The sequence below is a fragment of the Mesocricetus auratus genome, unplaced genomic scaffold (genome assembly GCF_017639785.1).
Source record: "Mesocricetus auratus isolate SY011 unplaced genomic scaffold, BCM_Maur_2.0 Super-Scaffold_100044, whole genome shotgun sequence".
In the NCBI taxonomy this organism is placed as follows: Eukaryota; Metazoa; Chordata; class Mammalia; order Rodentia; family Cricetidae; genus Mesocricetus; species Mesocricetus auratus.
In genome coordinates this window covers 7,743,209-7,765,638 of record NW_024429221.1, presented here as the reverse complement: position 1 = coordinate 7,765,638, position 22,430 = coordinate 7,743,209, and the positions used below count along the sequence as shown (strand labels likewise).

The 22,430-nt window shown below is 39.1% G+C and overlaps 1 protein-coding gene across 1 annotated transcript in view; it reads left to right on the top strand.

The window, feature by feature from the left end:
• The window catches only part of LOC101822725 (mucin-16), a 170,949-nt gene that overhangs the window by 95,036 nt on the left and 53,483 nt on the right, over positions 1-22,430 (top strand). Inside the window, exons 56-77 of the mRNA XM_040735245.1 lie at positions 1,216-1,340; positions 1,432-1,499; positions 3,978-4,150; positions 5,895-5,930; positions 7,574-7,639; positions 8,358-8,479; positions 8,578-8,636; positions 8,765-8,937; positions 9,993-10,028; positions 11,961-12,026; positions 12,964-13,085; positions 13,180-13,238; positions 13,375-13,547; positions 14,694-14,729; positions 16,087-16,152; positions 17,077-17,198; positions 17,295-17,353; positions 17,463-17,635; positions 20,619-20,684; positions 21,802-21,923; positions 22,016-22,074; positions 22,204-22,376. Coding sequence (XP_040591179.1) covers positions 1,216-1,340; positions 1,432-1,499; positions 3,978-4,150; positions 5,895-5,930; positions 7,574-7,639; positions 8,358-8,479; positions 8,578-8,636; positions 8,765-8,937; positions 9,993-10,028; positions 11,961-12,026; positions 12,964-13,085; positions 13,180-13,238; positions 13,375-13,547; positions 14,694-14,729; positions 16,087-16,152; positions 17,077-17,198; positions 17,295-17,353; positions 17,463-17,635; positions 20,619-20,684; positions 21,802-21,923; positions 22,016-22,074; positions 22,204-22,376 — 2,154 coding nt within the window. The remainder of the gene's footprint in view (positions 1-1,215; positions 1,341-1,431; positions 1,500-3,977; positions 4,151-5,894; positions 5,931-7,573; positions 7,640-8,357; positions 8,480-8,577; positions 8,637-8,764; positions 8,938-9,992; positions 10,029-11,960; positions 12,027-12,963; positions 13,086-13,179; positions 13,239-13,374; positions 13,548-14,693; positions 14,730-16,086; positions 16,153-17,076; positions 17,199-17,294; positions 17,354-17,462; positions 17,636-20,618; positions 20,685-21,801; positions 21,924-22,015; positions 22,075-22,203; positions 22,377-22,430) is intronic.

Genomic DNA, 22,430 nt, shown 5'->3' with positions numbered 1-22,430 from the left:
CAGCTACTCAGTGTTCTAAGGTTGCACCCAACTCTCTCAACTTCACCATCACCAACATCTCCATACCACCTCAATGAGAAACAATACCCTCCTCCTTGGGTGAGGAAGACACCCTACAACCTGTCCTTCAGAGATAAACTGAGGCACAATAACATTGTCTTTTAAAGAATTTCAACAAATAATAATTTGGGAAGGGAGAAGAATCAAATCAAAGGTGGTTCAGGTCTTCCAAAGATAAACTATGGTGAAGCAATCACTGACAAATTCTGAACAAAACTAGGAAAGTATTTGGTTATTTGCAACTATGTGTTATATAGTTCTTATTTGATTGGCCTTAAACCTTGTTGAATAAGTTTCTAGGTGACCTCTGGTTTATTAAGATGCTTTTGGGTTTTTTTCTTTTTCATCTTTTCTCTTTTTATTTCTCTCGTCTCATCTGTCTCTGCCATCTTTTATACTGATATTGATACTAAGATAAAGAGAGAGAAGGAGGAGGAGGAAGAGAGATTGGGGAGGAACACGGAGAGATGGAGGGCTGGAAAAGGTTAACAGAGGGAATAGGCAAAGGGGAAAAGAGGGAGGAGGTGGAACAGAAAGGAGTGAGGAGGAGACATGACAAGTGGAAGAGAAGAAAGCAGAAAGGAAGTGTAGGAAAGAAATGAGAGAGAAAGGGACAAATAGAGAGGACAGAAGAGGGAATCTAGAAGAAAGGAGGGGGAATCTGTCAGAAAAGAATGGATGGGTGTAACAGGAAAAGACGAAGAAGAGAGTAAAAGGAAGAAAGAAACAGGCAGGTGGCTAAGAGAGGGAGAAGGTGGGAACTTGGAAAGTAGAAAGGGAAGGGAGAAGGTCAGGGGGAAACAGATGAAGGAGGAAAGGGAGAGAAAAAGAGGAACAGACAGACATTAGGAGTCATCAATCCTACTTGAGTATGTAGCACGAGCCTTTGCCCTCACAACGCAAAAGTCCTGTTTATACTGAAACAACCTATGTGGAAGGTGGGAGGATAGCAATGATCTATCAGGAGTCCTCACATCAAGGGTGCCCTTAAGTGACGTCTACAGTTTCCTCCATTAACAAGTCACTCTCAGATTTACCCAGAGCCGTAAAAGGAGCCCTTGGAAGACCCTCTACAAGGCACATTAATCCCCCATCCCCATCTCCTACTGTCATATCAGTTTTAGCTTTTAGCTTTGTCTCCTTCTACCTGCACAGCTGGAGAAGTCAGTGAAGAGATGTTCACAGTGAACTTCACTATCAACAACCTGCGTTACTCAGCCGACATGGGCCAGGTTGGCTCCCTCAAGTTCAATATCACAGATACACTCATGCAGCATCTGGTAAGCTACCTGCTTCCCCTCAGGCTCTTCTATTCCTCTCCTAGTGGGATGACTGCCTCTAACAAACTCTGGTTCACTTCTTTCTCTACAGCTCAGCCCTTTATTTCGGAGAAGCAGCCTTGGCCCCCTGTACACAGGCTGCAGAGTAGCTACTCTAAGGTGAGACACATTTTCCACTTATAGCTCTCCAGTCCGCCCCATCAACCCATTATTCAACTTGAAAAGGCTTGGAGTTGTGATGATGGAAATACTTAGGATGAAGATGTCCTTTTTTGTTTTGTCTTTTAATGATTCTATGACAATTTAATATTTTATAGCAGCAGGGTACTTGCCAATAATCCCTCAATAGTGGGTTGGTGACATGGCTTAGCAGTAGACTACCTGCCTAGAATGGATAGTTTGGCTGTAGATCACTTACCAAGAATGTACAAGACCCTAATTTTGATTCCAGCATCATTAAATATTAAATTGTAAAACAAAACCAAAAATTAGGTCTGGGTATAGTAACACAAGGCCTTAATCCAACAATTTGAGAGGCAGAAGCAGACAGGCAGATCTCTTTAAGTTCAAGGCCAGTCTGGTCTGTTCAGAGTTCCACTATAGCCTGTGGTGCAAAGTGAAACACTGTTTCAAAAACAAAACAAAGCAAAACCAAACTCAAAAACAGGCTGGCTGGCTGACTCCTGAGCTCCTGATATCCCCTGACCCAGTGCTTAGATTTCAAACACATGTGCTCATACTGGATACTTGTTACCTGAGTTCTTAAGAATTGAACTCAGGTCCTTCTTTTCTTTCTACTGGGTTGCCTCATCCAGCCTTGATTTGAGGGCTGTGCTTAGTCTTATTTCATCCTGTTATGCTGTGTTTGGTGGATGTCTCTGGGAGGAAGTTTTCTGAAGGAAAATGGAGGAGTGATGGATCTGAAGGAGAAGGGAGCATGGACCTGGGGGGAGTGCAAGGGAGGAGACTGTCATCAGGTTGTACTGTATGATAGAAAAATAAATAGAAAGAGCCGGGCATTGGTGGCGCACGCCTTTAATCCCAGCACTCAGGAGGCAGAGTCAGGGGGATCTCTGTGAGTTTGAGGCAGGCATGGTTTACAGAGCGAGTTCCAGGACAGCCTCTAAAACAATACAGAGAAACCCTGTTTCAAAAAACCAAAATAAATGAATATATAAAAAGAAGAAACTCAGATCATCTTGCGTGCAAAGCAAACAGTGTTACCCACCAAGTCATTTCCCCCTAATTGTAGATATATATCTATATTTTCACAAAAGTTTACTGTATGTATTAATAAACATCAGATTACTTTAATGAATAATCTGATACAATTAACTTATGAAAAGGAAAGATATTTGGTTCATGGCACTGGAAGTTTCGATCAAAAGTGGGACAGGACTACATTGTTGGTCCTCTAGCATGTGGTAAAAATAGAAAAATTACATCAAAACTAGGAAACAAAACTAGATGAGTGTTGTAGTCCAGTGCTAACTAGTAAGGGCACCCTGCAATGTCCTAAGGAAAAATTGTGAGGCCCCACCTTCTAGTGGCTCACAAAACCTCCTTATCACAGGAGTCTAAAACCAAGGTTTTTAATACATGGATCTTTGACAAGCAACTGTCCATCCATATTGAGTCTTTTAAATGGTTTCTAAGTGAACAATGAACTGTTATTACATATCTTTACACTGCTGTATAATCATCACTACAATTCGCCTCTCAAACTTCTTACCTTCCCAAACTGAAACTCTGTTCCCAGTAAACATGACTCTCCATCCCCATCTGCAGACCCTTCTGCCTACCATTCTTCTTCTCATCATAAAACATTCATCTTATGTGGCTGGTTCATTAAACTTAGCATAGTGTCCTCTCAGTTTATCTGTGTTGTGATATGTTAGAATTCCTCTCTTTTCTAGGGCCAAATAATGTTTCACCTGTATGTAAATGCCATGTTGCACTTATCTGTTGACTATGGACTTGAGTTTTCCATGAGGGTAGGCAAATGTGCCAGGTTCAGGACTTTCAATATTACAGGAAAAAACCCCAAAATTTTCTGTTCCCTGACATTATGGGTGCTGCATTCTGAAAGACAATGGGACAGATAACCCATGATTTCCTAGAGGGTGGCCAGTGCTCTAGGGAGAAGAGTAAGAGGGAGAAGAGTAAGACTCTGTGGGGTTCAGAAAAGCCGGCATGTTTGGTCCTAACACACTGAATAATGAATAGAAATAAAAAGAGGAGAAAGAAGTAGATGGAAAGAGGAGAAGGAATAAGGGGAAAGAGTAAAATGAGTAGAGAGGAATGGTATATGGTAGTATTATCAGGGATATTTGAATGAACATCTGGTCACCCAAGAGAAGGAAATGATGACACTCCAAAGTCACTGTATCACAAAAGTACAACTTGGTGAACCAAGGCTTGAGTTTGAAGGGTTATTTATAGCAGCATGGACCATTTATAGGCAGTCACATTCTTGCAAGCCCAGCCAAATATGGACAAAAATTCATGAGATATTTGATGCTGGATATCACTGTACAACTTGAAAATGTCTCAGCAGGTTGTGTAGAGTGACTACTGAGGGAGAAACAGTGGTTGGTCAAAATCTCCTCAATGTACACCTCTTCCTCCCCAACACAGGTCGGTGAAGAATGGTGCCCAGACCCAGGTAGATGTCCTTTGCACATACCACCAGGTTCCCAATAGTCTGGGACTTCCTGCCAAGTCAATTTTCTATGATCTAAGTTGGCAGACCCATGGAATCACCCGACTGGGTCCTTACTCCCTGGATAAAGACAGCCTTTATGTCAATGGTGAGCATTTTACATCTGCATCTCCCTACTCTGCTTCATGCTACAAAGGTTTCCAGTCATCAGTCTTTTATGGAGATACTAAGATTAAAATCCAGGATCCCAACCCAAAACCCTACCTATACCCTAAAAGACTACTCCTTAACACGCCCCAAATTAAGAGTTTTGAATCTAAGACACGATCCTAGTTGTTACTGCCAATGTGATGCTCTAGGCAATTACTTCACAAAACAGTCTGTCTTGGAGAAATAAAGAGGATACACTTGTCTCAAAGCCTGCATCCTTCTCACCCTTGATACTAGACTAACGTCATTCCTGTACTGTTTTCTTACACAGAAAAAAGGCAAGCATCAGTGTCAATAATGGCCTAAGTTTCTGACCCTACATATCAGCATAAAACCAAGAAATTACATATTCTTAGATATATACCCTGCAAGGCATAGTCCTAGAAAAACTGGTCAAAATAATTCCTTCCTTTCCTTTCCTTTCCTTTCCTTTCCTTTCCTTTCCTTTCCTTTCCTTTCCTTTCCTTTCCTTTCCTTTCCTTAACTCTCCCATATTCTTCCTCTCCCTTCCACCTTTCCTTTCTTCCCACCCCTCCTCTTCATCTTCTTTTCGTTCTCTACCTTCTCTTCCCCTCCCTTCTCATCTTCTCCTCTACCCTTCCACACCATTCCCTCTCCTGTTCTCCCTAATCTAGAACTAGTTCTTAGGAACTCACGCTCATGTATCACCATTGCCTCATGAAATAACTATTTTTCATTGTTGTGATCAAATACCTAACAAAATCAACTTAACAGAAGAAAGGTTTAATTTAGTTTCCAGTTTAAGGAAATCACTCTCACTGTGGCAAGGAAGGTAAAGTACCTGATCACATAGCCCCAGTAGTCAGGAAGAAGAAACAGCAAAATGCAAGTCCTCAGATTGCTCTCTCCGACCTGTTTAGTCCTGACCCATGATAAGGAACTGACCACAGTTAAGGCATCTTTCAACCACAAGCAAACCTAGAAGCTGTTTCAGAGACATACCCAGAAATTTGTCTCCTAGCTGTTTCTAAGCTCACAAAAATTGAGAATCAACAATAGCTATTACACACAAGTATGGAAGACAGGAGACAACATTTATCCCTCCCCACTACTTTCATTTTAACAAGGAGAAAAACTGAGGCAAAGAGAATGAAAGGAACATGCTGCCACCTTGATATTCTGGTTTGCATACATCCCTTCAATTCTGTTACAGAAGAAACTTGGTTAGGATTCACCTTCAAAAACTGCAGTTTAAGTTCATTATTTTGTTTTCCAGTCAACATTTACCAAAATCTACTGCAAATAAGATCTTATCCCTGGGACAAGGAACAAATAATTTTCATGTGTGCCTTGTCCCAGTGTAAACTGTAATACAATAAAGATTGATTTTCCCATTACTTGATTTATAAAGTACCACAGAGAGTAAGTGCTCAATAAACAATTCAATAACAAAAGTAGATTAAAAGGGAAGACAATGGTGTGAATAACTGCATATGTGAGAGTAAATAAACATGAATTTCTTGTTTTCTTGCTACTGAGTAGTGTGGAAGAGTTACATCTAATTGAAATAACAAGAAATTGTTCAGGATGACATTTAAATCAGATCTGGGTACCTGAGTAGATTATCAGTATACACACAAAAAATGTCAAAATGGGACCCCATATGTATGGTGTGTGGAACCATTATGACCTTGCACTTATGCAGGACTTTTGTTTCCTAGGTTACAATGAACCTGGTCCAGACGTACCTCCTACAAGTATGTGTCTGTATCATTAAGCGTTTTGGCTCATATATGTCTCCTCATTCAAAAGGGAAGTCATGCTTCCGAACAAACCAGTCTCCCTAAAGAGGTTGAGGTCTTAGTAGATGAATAATGTTGAATCCTTGGCTTCTTTTCTTTGGAACTTCATACCTAGCATTGGATTTCTGAACTTTTCATACCCCTCTGGGTTAAAGGAAGAAGTCAGAACAAGAGTTATAAGAGGGCAAATGTTAGATAGTGACTGTAGTTTCTCTCTCCCATTAATAAAAGCTACTGGGGCACCATTTCTGACTTTATTCTCAGGTTCTAAATTATGACAGTTACTTAAGTGATTTGGGGTAAAAAAAATAGTCTTTTAAAAATCAGTAACCTGTTCACCTATCTTTTCAGTTATTCATTCTTTCATTTTCCCTAATCATTCCTCTTCTGTGACACCACATTTCAGTCCACCTGTCCATCCATTCATTCATCTGCACATTTTGTTGCTCATTCTTTTACAACATTTTTATTCCTTCTGGTCTTTTCTTTCCATATTCATTCACCCACTTATCCATCCTTTACTTCTGTCTCTGTTGCTTGTCCATTTATTCTATCCATTTGCCCATCTGTCCATACATCTTCACATCCATCTGTATATTTACCTATATATGCATTTATCCATGAACCATCTGTTCATGAATCTGTCTGCCCACCTACCAGGCATGTGTCAATCCATTCTTTCCCATATCTACACATCTTCTTTTGTCCAAATGCCTGTTTGACACTAATTTCCTCTTTTGCATCTATATGCCTCTCCAAACACCCTGCGAACAACTTGACCACCCACCCATTCATCTTCCTATTTGACAATTCATCAATATACCTTCCTGTAACATGTAGTCTTCCCACAAGCCACTTGGGTCCTGCTGCTGTCTCAGCCTCCAAATAACACACGAGACACTATATTAATTATGAAACTGTTGGCTGTTTGCTATTGTTTCTCATCAACTAGCTCTGACTTAATTATTAACCCATAACTGCTAATCTAAGTATTTCCTCATGATCTTCTCCTACCGGAGAAAGGTTCCGTACCTCTTACTTCTCATTCATCCTACATCGTGACTGACTGTGCCTCTATTTCCCAGAATCCTCCTCGACTCCTAGTCCCACCTATCTTGCTTCTCTATTGTCCAACAGTGCTTTATTCATTAACCAAAGAGAGACATATACACAGAAGGACTTCCACCATGACCTCCCTATCACACATTCACATTCACACCCTGCATCTGCCCAGTTATCTACCTATGTTCAGGCTCATTCATTTAATTGTACTTTCTTCCTTCTGATTTGCTTCTACCTCCTCAAACTCTGTTTTCATTCTTTTTTAATTCTGCTTTGACTTTTCATTCATATGTTCTTCTTTACAATCAGCCCTTCTATTTTCTGCATTCACATTCATCTGTACACTTTGGTCAGCCTCTCTTCTTTGTACCACCATCACTATCTTATGAATTTCATTCACAGGTTTTTCTCATTCCTCAGCTCGCCTGGTTCTCTTTCCCTTACTCTTGTGGGTGATCTGTCTGACTTGGGCCAATGCTATAAGGGCTTCGCTATCAGGGAGGTCTGTCCATGCCTGATGACAGCCTTTTCCACAGCTCCAGAGCCAGCCACCACCATCTTGCCCTCCCCATCACCATCTCTACAGCCAGAATCCAACACAGGTATCTGGGGGACCCTTTTACTTTACTTGGCAAGAACACCTTGCCTCACACCTCTAACAGTTACCAAATGTCAGGTGAGAGCTAGGAAACTTAAGATGTGCAGAGCACAGTGCTAGGTTCATTATTACATGTACAAAATCCAACTAGCAATTAAGTTAGATGCCTGCCCTCACACAAATGCCATGCTCATGATGTACACAGATGATTAAAATAAAATGAGGGAAATCAGAGAGAGATACAACTGGCATAATAGAGAAGAGGGCTTGATGGATAAAATTCCACCTGTACTGATAATCCTGATGTGAATAGAAATGATCCAGATAAATGGGGGAATAAAGCACTGAATGAAGGAAAATTGCATCAGCAGTGACTCAATAATCAGAAACAGTATGTGCATACAGATAATTGATTGGACTGTGGTTTGCATGAAGAATACGCCTCACTACAGAAAAAGATAGTTAATGAAGGGTATAACGAACAGCTTTGAGTGAACTTCAGTTCCAAATACAGAAGCTTCTGATTAGGATGGGTAGAATAATCAGTGGGTAAAGTGTTTGGCACATAGACATGAAGACCAAAGTTCAAATTCCCAGGACCCATGTTAAGTGTTGGATAGTCATGACAGACCATATGGTAGAGAAAAAGATCTGATCAGAGCAGTATTACAGTCATGTCACAACACTCAATTGTAGGTTTTCACCCTCCTGTCTTCCTCCAGCTATGTGGCACCACCTGGAAACCTTTACAATCAACTTCACTATCTCTAACCTTCCATATTCAGCAGACATGATCATTGGCTCAGCCATGTTCAACTACACTGAGAATGTCCTACAACACCTGGTAAGACCCTCTGACCTGAAAACCCCATGCCAGAATTAACTTCACCTGCATTGTCCACCTAACTGTTTATTCACTTTTTTCCTTTTTTTCATCCACAGCTTGGACAATTGTTTCAGAATAACACCTTTAACTCAAGTTGCACTCTGACCTCCCTCAGGTGATTCTACTTCCATACAACTACCCAATAATAACCATCCCTTCTTTTGATCATCTGCTCTTTTCTCCTTCCTTGGGACTTCCATCTACATTATAACCCCCTTGAAGCTCTCTACCTTTCTCTCTAAGGCCTCAGAAAAATGGAACATTCACAGGTGTGGTTACCACCTGCACCTACCAGAATGACCCTGCACATCCTGGACTGGATACACAGGGTCTGTACGCAGAACTGAGCCTTCTGAGTCATGGAGTCACCCAACTGGGAAACTACACACTGGAGAATGATAGCCTCTATGTAAATGGTGAGCATGGTCTGTTGTTTGCTATGTGATCTGCTCAGGCATACTTTATTTTCTCTGTACTGTCAAATGTTCCTAGTGGTCTTTGTGTAGACCAGCTGTTTTTATGTTCTTCATTTCTGTCCAAATAATAAAATAAGCACACACAAAAGCATAGAAAGGTAAGGCAAAATATCACATCATGGACAATGTCAAGAAGGCAAGACATATAATTAATGGTCTTTAGCTGACTACCTTTTATCCATCCAGGAAGCTAGGCCATAGGACAGTGCTGTCTAGAGTTATCCCTCCTGGGTTGACTCAATTTATGAACTTCTTCAACATCATGCTTAGAGTTTTTCTCCTTGGTGATACTAAATTGTCAAATTGACCACTTGTAGCAATCTTTACATCCCATGCAGTGTGAAAGATGGTATCTTAGAACTTCATACTTGCATTTTAACAAAGAAAGAAATTCAGGCACTGGGAATAAAAGGGGCCAGCATACACTTATAAGAAGTGGTTTGTAGATTATCTGAGTCTTAGTGTCCTGAGATTATATTTCATTCTTTGCCCATTGAAGACCTATGCATTTTCCCTGTCGAAAAATGCACAATTTATTTGTCTAATTTGTTACCAAGTCAGCATTTACCAAGAATCCACTGAAAAAATACCTTGTTTCTGGCACCAGAGATAAATAAGTTTCATGTTCACCTTTTCTGAATGTAATCTATAGTGAGATATATAGTAAGGCACAGCCACACTATATTATTCAGCATAATATTCTTCAACTTGAAGTGGAATAAGATACATAACAAATGACCAATAATGTATGTTATTATATGTTATATATAGGAAAATAGGAGGCTAGACAATTGCATAAATGAGAGTATATCTTTGGATTTTGAGGTATGAACAGAAATCATATGAGAAACTCATTCTAGTTACATAGAGTCTAGAACATGAGTATATGCTTAATATGTACTCACAAGGACATGTATCCATTTCCCACATAGATGAGAGCCTGATGTATGAGATCATTCTGCACCTTGCACTTATGCTTGACCTTTGTTTTCTAGGTTATAATGGACATGTTCCAGACATGCTTACTACAAGTAAGTATCAAATTATTCTAAGTTGGTCTTGGTCAAGGCTTTCCTTGTCATTTACAAAGGAAGCTTGCCACAAACACAGGCCAGTCTCCTGTGTGTAGCCAAGGTCTTAGCAGAAAGATGAACCCCTAGCCTATTTTTTGCCCTTCAGCCCTAGCATTAGATTTCTGAATTCCCTTTACTCCTTCAGCTTGGAAGAAGAAATATGAATATGTGATTGTTATGTATAAAAAGGATCATGTCAAATAGAAATTTTTATTTCTTCTTTTAATTTTAAGATTGCAATATGCTTACAACATTTTGCCTTTCCTTTCCCTCCCTCCAAAACAACACATACACTTCCTTTCCTCTTTCAAATTCATGGATTTTTCTTTTCATTAGTTATTGTTACTTGCATAGAAATATGTGTAATACATATGTATTCTTAAATATAACCTACTCAGACTCTATACTGTTACTAGTATCTATGTTTTCAGGACTGGCTATTTGGTAAACAGTTGGTGTGCTCTTCCCTAAGGAAGACTATTTATCCCACTTTCATCATTCCTAGTGACCTGTAGTTCTTTGGGTAGGGTTTAGACCTCTTGAACTTTTCCTCATTCACTTTGTCATGTATATTGTTGTTGTCCTTCTTCAGCTTATGTTTATGCAGTCATGATGGTGAGATTTATGAGTGTAGTTTCTGACATTACTGCAATCTATAGACTCATAGTAAACTCCCTAATCCTTAGTCTCTTACAAACTTTCTCCCGACTCTTCTGTGATGCTTTTAGAATAAATACTTATATTTATTGTCTCTGCCTGTCAGCCCTACCCATACTTTCTCCTGCCTCACTATTGGTCATTTGGCTCTCTATTAGATCATCAGCTGTTTTAGACAGGCAAAGTAACACAGCTTCACAGAGTTAAACAAATACAACATGAAAGATTGCAAAACATCTTTTCATCACTAAGCAAATGTTTCACAGCAAAAACAAATGTAACATACCTTAAAATGATATTCTATAACAGATTGCTACTTAAGTTGTTTTGGTTAAAATATTACAATTTCATTCCATGACCCAATCACCTATTTCTGCAACTGTTCTTCCATTTTTATAATTATTCCTATGACACCTCATTCACATCCAATCAATCTACTATTTTTCCTGATGATTTATTTACTTTTCATTTTCATTCTTCCTCTCTTTTCTGACACCCATTCTCTCAGTTATCAGCCATGAATACATCCATAATAGTGTCCTTTCCATGTTCTTTCTTCATTTCCTCCATCCATCCATTTAACCATCCACCCATCTGGTTATTCATACATCTATTAACATATACATGCATACATCCACTCACCTACCTACTGTTCTGTTAATGCATTAAACCACCTAGATACCTACCCATTCATCATTGTATGTTATAGTTATGTATACATATATACACTTACTTTCTCCTTTGTTCATTCCCCTATGTATCTACCCAAACATCCAATCATACATCTATGCATCCATCCCTACATCCACCCACAAACATATTCATTCATTCTTCACCATGCACTCACTCACCCACTTCATCCTTAACTCAATCTCACTCATACATCCAAGCACCAATTCATACACCTGTTCAATCACCCAATTATATTCATTTACTTATTTGTTCTGGTCTCAATATCTGTCATTTCTCATGTTTTTTATTCCTCTTGAAATATGTTTTGAATCATTTATCATCAATTTATTACTTTCTTATCTGACTTCATATTGATAAACTACTCACAATTTTCATTGCCTTGAATAAATTTCATTCAGAGACTTAGTTGCCCCTCCACTCACACAGTCACTCTTGTTTATGGTCCACTTGTGAGTGGTTGGCCTGGCTTGAACCAATTCTATAAGGGCTTTCTTTACTGTATGGGGTTCTGTTCATTACTGCTGACAGTCTTTTCCACAGTTCCTGAGACAAACACCACCATCCTGCCTTTTACGTTGACATCAGCACAGCCAAAATCCACCACAGGTATTCGGGGAATCCTTTTCCTACACATGATGTGAAGCCCTGTCCCACATTTCCATCTCCTGACTTACATGAGACCTGGCAAGCCGTGATATAATGATGCATTGCCAGTATCATTATTACTATTGCCGAGATTAGACCAGCATTTCAACCAGATGCCTAGCCTCATGCAGCTGCCAGGCTTCTGAGATGAACAGACCAAGAGAGGGCTCTGACACAATATAAGTGGGTGGGGACCTTCTAAAGAAAGGTCCACCTGAAGTGAATCTCCTAGGATGAGTAAAAATAGTAGATAAATTGTCATGACTTGTTGTGGTGACAGAAGATTCCAACAATGTGGGCTCTGTGGCCATCAAGAGCAAGTGTGTGGAGAAACTTGAGGAATGTGAGTTTTTTTGAAGCATGTAGCTCAACTCTCAGTGTTGGCTTTCCATGTCCATCCCATGACCATAGTGTTAGGCACAGAAGTGATAAGTAACTGAATCTGGGAATCATAAGAAACCACATTAAAGGAATCTTGAGTGTCAAACCAAGAAACATGAACGTGACACTGAAATTCAAGGGGAGCCATAGTGGGTAAGAAGACTGGGGGACATGTCCTTGTGAGATTTTCCTTGCATAAATACTTTTCATGTGTTCATCATAGAAAAATCCATTGGAACACACAGTGAATCTTAGGGGTAATGGTCTAGATATGAGAAGATAAGACCTGATCTGTTATGACAAAAGAGATAGCACACAAGAAGAACATTAAGAAAAGGAAACTGGTATAACATGGAGATGAGATGTTCAGCTCAGACTTGGATGTGTGCAATGGCAGTTGGTGGTATACTGGGATACTGGGATGCATGTAAGAATCTAGTGTAGTAACATATAGGATTCTAGTGTAGTATCAAGCAATCTCTCAGTTATACTCATCCCTCTTCCTGTCTTCCTACAGCTGTGGAGCATCATCTGAAGACTCTCACTATCAATTTCACCATCTCTAATCTTCCATACTCAGAAGACATGGGCTATAGCTCAGCCATATTCAACTCCACTGAAAGTATTATACAGAACTTGGTGAGACCCTTATCCTAGAAAATATTTGTAGGGTAAACTTCCTATACATCATGCATACAACTCTTTTCTCTTTCCCCCTTTCCTTCTTCTATAGCTTACACCCTTGCTCCAGAATATCTCATTCAACCCAAGCTGCAGAGTGACCTCCATCAGGTGAGTCCACTTCCTTGTCATTTTCCATGAATGGTGATACCTATTTTGACCCTTCTGATGTTTCGTCCTTTCCTTGGTTCTTATCTGCATTAGGTTATCTCTAGAGTCCCCACATCTTATCCTTTACTCTTTTCAGGCCTGAGAAGAATCAAAACTCCAGTAGTGTAAATGTCATTTGCTCCTACCAACATGACACTGCACATCCTGGACTGCACACACAGGAGCTGTATTCAGAGCTGAGTCATCTGACCCATGGAGTCACTCAGCTGGGAAACTATACATTGAAGAAAGATAGTCTCTATGTTAATGGTGAGAATGGTCTATGTTTTCCTTTGGGACACCTTCAGTAATTCTTTATTTTCCTAGCCTTTTCAAAGTCAGTGATCTCTTTCCAGATAAGTTGCTTCCATGTTCTTAGATTCTTATTCCAAGAATTTGAGAGTACCCATAAATAGCATTTTAGGAAAGTAGATATAGTTGGTTACATGGTGTCTCAAGTCAAGAAGAAGATATATGTAAATATAAATAATAGCTCTCATCTCTCTCTTCCTATTTCTTTTATAGTTTAGAAGCCTGTCCATAGAATGGAACTACCAAGAATTAGGGTGAAACAATGCAGTTCATTTAAGTCAATCCCGAAGCCCCCTCACAGAATGCCAAGAGCTTTGTCTTCTTGAAATTTGTGGGATCTTGTCAGTTTGCAATCAGTATTCACCACTGTGTACAATGATGTTTACCAAAGTTATTCTCATTTTAACAAAGAGAAAAATTAAAGCACATGTAGGTAAATGAACATGCCTACTGTCTGAATATGAATTCTAATGTTCGAAATTTAAGTCTGCTCCTTTAACTTGGCCATTGCAAGGACTCATGTCGGATTTTTCTCTATAATAGCTTACACAACTTAACTTGATCATTGTATTGCTCACTCAATGTTTTACAAATATAGGTTGCATTTCAGACATTATAGTTGATACTAGAAACAAATAAGTTACATTTTTACCTTGTTCTAGTATAAACAGTAGTTGGGCATGGTGTTTTTTTAGCTCAATTCTACATTCTTCAAGGGAAAATGCAGTACCACACATGATAACTTCCCAATAAATATATGTGGGATGAATATATATATATATATATATATATGAGAGAGAGAGATGAGAGAGAGAGTAGAAATGATGATGACGTGAGTGGATGCATATAAATATGTTGAGTGACTGACACATGAAAATAAGACACACTTTGAGGGAGCACAATTGAGATTTGGTAGTGAAGAGTTAGGTAAGTTGAAACACCAGGACATTCTAAATAATGTCAATTAAATCAGACCACAGAACATCAGTAGATGCTCAGTCAGTGTATAAAGTGATACATATCTACATTGTTTCCACATGGATTAATGAATGGTGCTAAGGACTATGTAACACATTATCCTTATTTGTTTTTTTTCTTTTCTAGGTTACAGTGGAACTGGTACAGAAGAACCAACCACAAGTAAGTGCCAGTTTAGCCTGACCTAGGTCTTGGTCCATGCTTTTCTCCTCACTTCTAAAGGAAGCTTGGCCTAAACATGATCCAGTCTCAGTGGAAGAAGATACAGAGTTGTTAGACTCTTTTGGGGACAGAAGTCCTTTTGTTGGATTTCTGAATTTTGCTCAATCTTCTGTACCAGAAGAAGAAAATAGAACAATTACATTGTATGGCATTATTAAGAAACTGAAGTTTATGTTACCTAAATCAAATGCTATTGAGGTTGTAGTAAGGGCTTCATTGTTAAGTATCAAATTGTGATGTCTACTAAAGTGTTTGGGTAAAATAGTCCACTCATGCATTATTCCTTTCATCTATCTTTGCTAGTTATTGTTTGTTCAGAGCCACTTTTTCTGACATCTATCCATCTACCCAACCCCACCCACCTGCCCATTTATTTGTCATCCATTCATCCTCCTTTCTACTCTGCTCTATTTCTTCATTTATTCTATCATTGCTTCTCTATTCATCCTTCTAACTCTTCATCTATTCACTATTTATCCATTAACTCATACTTAATCTCCATTTGCTAGCTTTTTCTTTATTTCTTTGATATAGCTCTCTTTTAAATACACACACACAAACACCACTACCAAGTTATCTGTCCATTACCCTACATACCTATCCACTCATATACCCGTCCACCACACAACCACCCACCCATGTATTCATTATCTATAATCTGTCAATCCAATAAACTATCTACCTACCTATATACTCTCATCTATTGTTTTGCTTAGCATCCATTTCTTTTCTCTTTATTTTGTCTGTGCATCTACCTATCCATATGCACATGTATCCATCCATTCATCACCTCGTCATTCATTTATCCATCCACCATTCAGTCAGTCATCAACCCATCCATCCAACTATTTACCTTCCTGACCACCTGCAAGTAAGTCTATCTATCCACTAGCTATTCACTTACCTATTCATTCATATACTTACATCAAGACAAATCTATTAACAAACTTCCCCACCATTCATTATATTCATTTATTTACATGTTGTTTGTTCCTTCTTTCCTTCCTTCTATTTCTGCAGGTACTTATTATTCTTCTTTCTACTTATCTGTATGCCATTACATTATTGTCTTTCAATTAATTCGTCCTTCTTTCTCTGCCTTTCTCCAACCAACCACTCTCAGTATCTGAGTTAATTTCATTCATAGAATATTTCAACACTGGCACCCATTCACTGCTTTGATCCGTTCTGTGTATTATCCTCCTACAAATGGCTCATTCTGCCTGGGACTAGTGCTGCATGGGATTTTCTAATTACATGTGGATTTGCCCATCTCTCATGACATCCCTTTCCACAGATCCAGAATCAGCCACTATCATACTGCCCTCTCCATCAACACTTGTGCAAACAGAATCCACCACAGGTATCAGAGGACCTGTTTCTCTTTTTTTTAATAAGACCCCCTGTGCCGCAGTCCTGATATTTGTATGAGTTCTATACACAAGGATATGAAGAACCCAGTGCCACAGCTATCATTACAGACAAAAAGTTTACAGAAGCAATTCAATCAGTTGCCAAGCCTCAGACAACCACCAAGATTACAAGATAAACAGACCATTGCAGTGTAGTGTGTAATTTGGTGTGGTTACAGAGCTCACATGTTGTAGAGAGTAAAGGGCTTCCAAGTGTCAGTCCAATCTGATCTGAATTGCTCATGCTGAGTAGGAGTGGTCCAGATAAATAGGACACAAGTGCTTCTTGAAATGATATTAACAATGAGGGCTCCTAAATCCAGAAAAACATTATATTTGGATAAATGAGTAGATTTGTGCTTTTATGGAGCATAAAGTTCATCTCCCAAAATAGCCTCTGCGTTTCTCATCCGAAGACATACAGGCAGGAAGGTAGATCCAGACTGATGAGTCACCAAAGCTAAAAGGTCATGAGAACTAGATTGGAAATGACAAATCAAAACACTCAAATGGAACACTGAAACTGCACAGACATGAGTTGTAGGAATGACACGGCAGTCTCAGTAAGACTTTCTTTTCAGAACACCCCTCTTATGTTGTGTAGAAAAAGATCTGTAGACAGTATATCCTATGAGTCTTCTAGGATAGTAGTGCGGATAAGAGAAGATATGGTCACACTGGGAAAGTACACACAAAGTGTGCTAGGAACATTCAAAAAGATGAATTGGTGTGGTGTGGAGATGTGATATTAAGATTGTAGTCAGAATGGGTACATTGTTAAGTGATAAGACACAAGGAGATATGACTTGATGAGTATATGATTCCAATCTGGTCCCAGGTAAATTCTTAGTTATATCTCTCCTTATCTCTTTTAGCTGTGGGGCACCACTTGAAGACTATCACAGTCAGCTTCATCATTTCCAACCTTCCATATTCATCAAATATGAACAATGGCTCAGCTGTGTTCAACTCCACTGAGAATCTCCTAAAGAACCTGGTGAAATCCTTATTCCAGGAGTTTCTGCTTAGATAAATTAATTTACCCACTCAATCCAAATTTTGTTTTCATTACTTTCCTTGTTTTTCTCCCCAGATGGCACCCTTGCTCCATAACATTTCCTTCAACTCAAGTTGCAGACTGGATTCTCTCAGGTGTCCATTTGCCTAAAATCTATCATTCTTGCCCCTCTGCTTATTCCTTCCTCCTGGTTCCTATCTACATTACAACATTTCTAAAGTCTCTATAATCCACGTAACATAGGCCTGAGAAGAACGGAACTGCCACTGGTGTAGAAGCCATCTGTAATTACTTCCATGACCCAGCATATCCTGGGTTGGACACCCAGGGACTGTACTCTGACCTGAGCAAACTGACTCATGGAATAACTGAGTTGGGCAACTATACACTGGACAAAGAAAGCCTACATGTGAATTGTAAGTATGATCTGAGCTTGCTGTGGAATGTCCCCAGTCATATATTATATTTTCCTACATCTAACATTAGAACTGATAGTTCTGTCTAGATAAATTTATTCTATGTTCTTAATACTTCATTTCCAGAACTCCTGAACAACATGCAAATAGCATGGCAAGGGAGTATGGATGTATGTTCATATTGTGTACAAAATCAGGAAACAGAAGGATTTGAGATAGTTTGCTGAGCTTCCTTTCTACTTCCTGTATCTACTTTCAAGAATGTACTCCAATGTTTACATTACTCACATTTATTCACAAATGGTTTTTCCATGCTAGCTAACTGGTATAAAAATATAGAATTCTTTGTATGTATGCCAAAGAAGAGTAACATTGAATCTCATAATAGATCTATCTGCAGCTTCTTAGGAACATTCACATTTATTTCTGTAGTGGTTACACCCCCACGAGAAGTGAATAATTGTTCCTGTTTGCTTACAACCATGCCAGCCTTTGTTGGCATTTGTTTTGTGTTTGTTTGTTTAGTTCTGATCTTAGCCATTCTGATAGGAGTAAGATGATATTTTCCTTTTTTAAAATTTAAATTAGAAACAAGCTTGTTTTACATGTCAATCCTAGTTCCCTCTCCCTCCCTTCCTTCTCTGCCCCTACAGAATCCCTATCCTATCCCCTTTTCACTCCCCAGGAAGGGTGAGGAGGCCCTCCATGGGGGATCTTCAAAGTCTGTCACATCATTTGGAGCAGGGTCTAGACCCTCCATCATGTGTCTAGGCTGAGAGAGTATCCCTCTATGGGGAGTGGGCTCCCAAAGTCAATTCATGTACTAGGGATAAATACTGATCTGCTAAAAGAGTACCCATAGATTCACCAGACCTCCAAACTGATACCCTTGTTCAGTGGGTCTGGAACAATCATATGCTGGTTTCCTAGCTATGAGTCTGGGGTGGTCCATGAGCTCCCTGTTGTTCAGGTCAGCTGTTTCTGTGGGTTCCTCCAGCCTGGTCTTGACCCCTTTGCCCATCACTCCTCCATCTCTGCAACTGGACTCCAGAGTTCAGCTCAGTGTTTAGCTGTGGGTGTCTGCTTCTGCTTCCGTAAGCTACTGGATGAAGGCCCATCTTTGTTTTCTTGTGGCTGGGTACCATATTATGAAGAAATCTTAAAGAAGTTTTGTTGTTTTTCTCTGATACCTAGGGATGTTGAACATTTTTTCAAAAATTCGTATTTCATTTTGTGAGAATTATTGGAGACATGGAACAATTTATAATTGGCTTGTTTTCTTGGTGGCTAATTTTTTTATTTATTTGTTTATTCTTGACACTAATCGTCTGTCAGATATTTAGCTGATAAAGAATTTTGCCAGTCTACAGGAAGCCACTTTGCTCATACAGACCTTTTCCTGTAGGGAAGCTTTTTTATTTATTGTTAATCTTTAAGACTATGGTATCCAGGTTCAGTACCAAAAATTCTCTCCAATTCCAGTAAGTTCAAGTGTACTCCCACTTTCTTCTAAATTACATCAGGGTATCAGAACTTATTTAAAGGTGTTAAATATTTGGACTTGAGTTTCAGGTGTTCAGGGGCCTATTCATCATTTATCTTTCCAGCTGTTCATTCATCCATTTTTTTCTAGTTATTCCTATACTTATACCATATTTCCATCAATTATTTTATACATCTATCCATTGAACCATTGATTCATTCATCCATCTATCTATCCATTGATGTATCTATCCATCCATCCATTCCTAAATCCATCCATCCATTCTCCTACCTATTCTTTTGCATTTACTTTTTTCTTCTCTCTTTCCTTTGTTCATGATTGGGTTCATTCACTCATCCACATTCACAGATAAACCCAAACTGCTGTCCATTTTGCAGACTAAACATTATTTCTACCTTTTTCTTTATCCATTCATACATAGATCCACCTCATATTTAGTCTCCCACATACTTACCTATATATCCATATATTCACAGCCTGCATGATCATCTACTTTTCTGTCAACTACTACCTATGTATCTTTCAGTGCATTCAACTGTTTATATACCTATTCCTTCTGTTTTCTTGGATGCTTAGCATTCACTTTTTGTCTTTAATTCTCCTGTGAATTTACAAACCAATCCATTCATGTATCCATACATCCAGTTCCTATCTACTCGTTCATATACCTTCCTATCTATTCAATAATCATTTACACATCTATATACCTATGCTATAATCTGCCTAATGATCAATAAATATGGACACAGAGACACACATACACAAAAAAGGCGCACACATACTTGTTTACTCAACATCAAGTTCATTTGCTTAGTTGTTCATTCCCTCCTTTCTTAAATCTCTCCAAGGTGTCTTTAATTTGAATCTTCTTGAGTTCTCTGTATTTATTTATAAACATTTATACATTTATTAAGTATACAGTGTTCTCTATGCATGGGTGCTAGCACATAAGAAGAAGGCACTAGACCTTATTATAGATGATTATGAGCAACTACTGCTGCTGGGAATTGAACACAGAACCCCCTGAAAGAGCAGCCAGTATTTTAACCTGTGATCTATCTCTCCAACTCCCTTGGCCCTCTTTTTATATATCCTTTCTTAAGTCTACATATTTACACTTTCTATTTTGTGTCTTCCTAATCCACTTATGTCATCCAGTAAGCTCATCCAGTATGATAAAAGCTAATCTCAATATTTTGAGTTAATACCATTCACATAGATTTGTTCATTTCTCCACTCACACAATCACATCAATTTAGTTCATGGATCACCTGTTAATTGTCATTCTACCTCTGACCACAGGTAGAAAAGCCTATCTTACTACAGACAATCTTTCATGTATATAAAAAGAGTAAGGCTTTCTGAGAAAAAAATTCTTCCTGAACTGAATCTCTCAGGATGAGTAAGAGTAATCCAGATAAATGGAACATGAAATGTTCTTGGAAATGAGATTTTCACCAATGACAATCCCTTCCACAGCTCCTGAGCCAGCCACCACTGCTCTACCTTCTCCGTCTACATCTCTGCAGCCAGAATCTACCACAGGTATTTCAGGATCACATTAGCTCAGATCCCCTGTCTCATCCTTCCACCACCTATATTCCAGATACAGCCAGGAAATCAGGATATGAAGATGCTAGTGTCAGGGAAATATTCATATGTGCAAATATCAAGCCAACAATCCAAATGGGCGCATGCTCACATGCAAAGAATAGGAATATGAGACAAATAGGCTACTGCAATACTTTGAATGTTTTTGTATATGAGTGGGGGTGTGCTTAACAGGCATATAGCATAATGTAGAAAAGGAAAGACTTCCAGGGGAAAATTCCTCATGAACTGAATCTCTTGGGATGAGTAGGTGTGCTCAATATAAATGAAGCATGAAATGTTCCTGGAATTGAGGATCTCAGTCTAAGGGCTCAGTGACAAACAACAATATAGTGAATGGTAATAAATGGGAAGGGTTTAATTTCAATGAAACATAGTGCTCAACTCCCAGTGAAGAGCATATATGTTCTGCTTAGCACCTACTGTGTCATAGAGAGATGATATAAGGCAAATACTTCGGGAACTGACTTGATTTCTGCATAATATAAGCTACCTTTCTTGTACTACCAAAGGCCACTTACCTAGTGGTGGTGCTGCACATAGAATACTGTGTCTACTATATGAAAAAGCTATCAAAAATTCCCCATAGATACTGTTTTAGGTCACTCTGATGGAAGCAATTCTTCAATTCTTACTCAAACATGTAACTACTTAACAACCAATATTAGCCACACAATGTGTCAAATTTCTACATACAAACTTGACACTGGAAGTACACATGGAACAATGGGTACTACTGAACTTTCACTTCAGAAAGCTCCTTCTATTGCTCAGGATAGAAAACATCTTTAGACAGGGCATCCAACAAGTTTGCAGTAAATATATTATGGGCACAAGAAAATAAGACCTAAGCTACATTTAGAGAGAATTACTGTGAGCAATGTTAAGGAGCAGTGATTGGTGTGATGTGTAGTTAAGAATTTGGGTAGGTTCTGATCTGAATGGATACTTTGGGATGTGGTTAGAAACTGAAATGGAAGACAAGTTGAGGAGAACAGGATTTTCCTCTGCTGTCAACAAATTTTCAGTTGTACGTCTTCTCTACCTGCAGCTATGAGCCACCATCAGCAGATCCTCACAATCAACTTCACTATTACCAACCTTCCATATGCATCAAATGTGAGCAATGCCTCAGCTGTGTTCAACTCAACTGAGAACATCCTGCTACACATGGTGAGAACCTTATGCCAGCAGCCCTGACTGAGATTAATCATATATGACCCCTTTATCCACACCTGTTTTCATACCCTCCTGCCCATCCACAGCTAGAACACCTGTTCCAGAATGGCTCCTTCAACTCAAGTTGCAGACTGGATTCCCTCAAGTGAGTCCACTTTCTGTCCATTTGCCAGGATGACCACTGCTTATTGTTGCCATTCTCATGTCTCCCCATTCTTTTGATTCTGTACTAAATTATGACTACACTAAACTCTCTACATGACTCTCTCTCTAGGCCTAAGAAGAATGGAACAGCCACTGGTGTGAATGCCATCTGTGCCTACTACCATGACCCTGCACATCCTTGGATGGACATCCAGGGGCTGTACTCACAGCTGACAAATCTAACACAAGGAGTCACACAGCTGGAAAACTACTCACTGGACAAAGATAGTCTACATATTAATAGTGAGTGTTCTCTGCTGTTTCCTGTGGAATGTACCTGAGCATTCTTTATTTTTC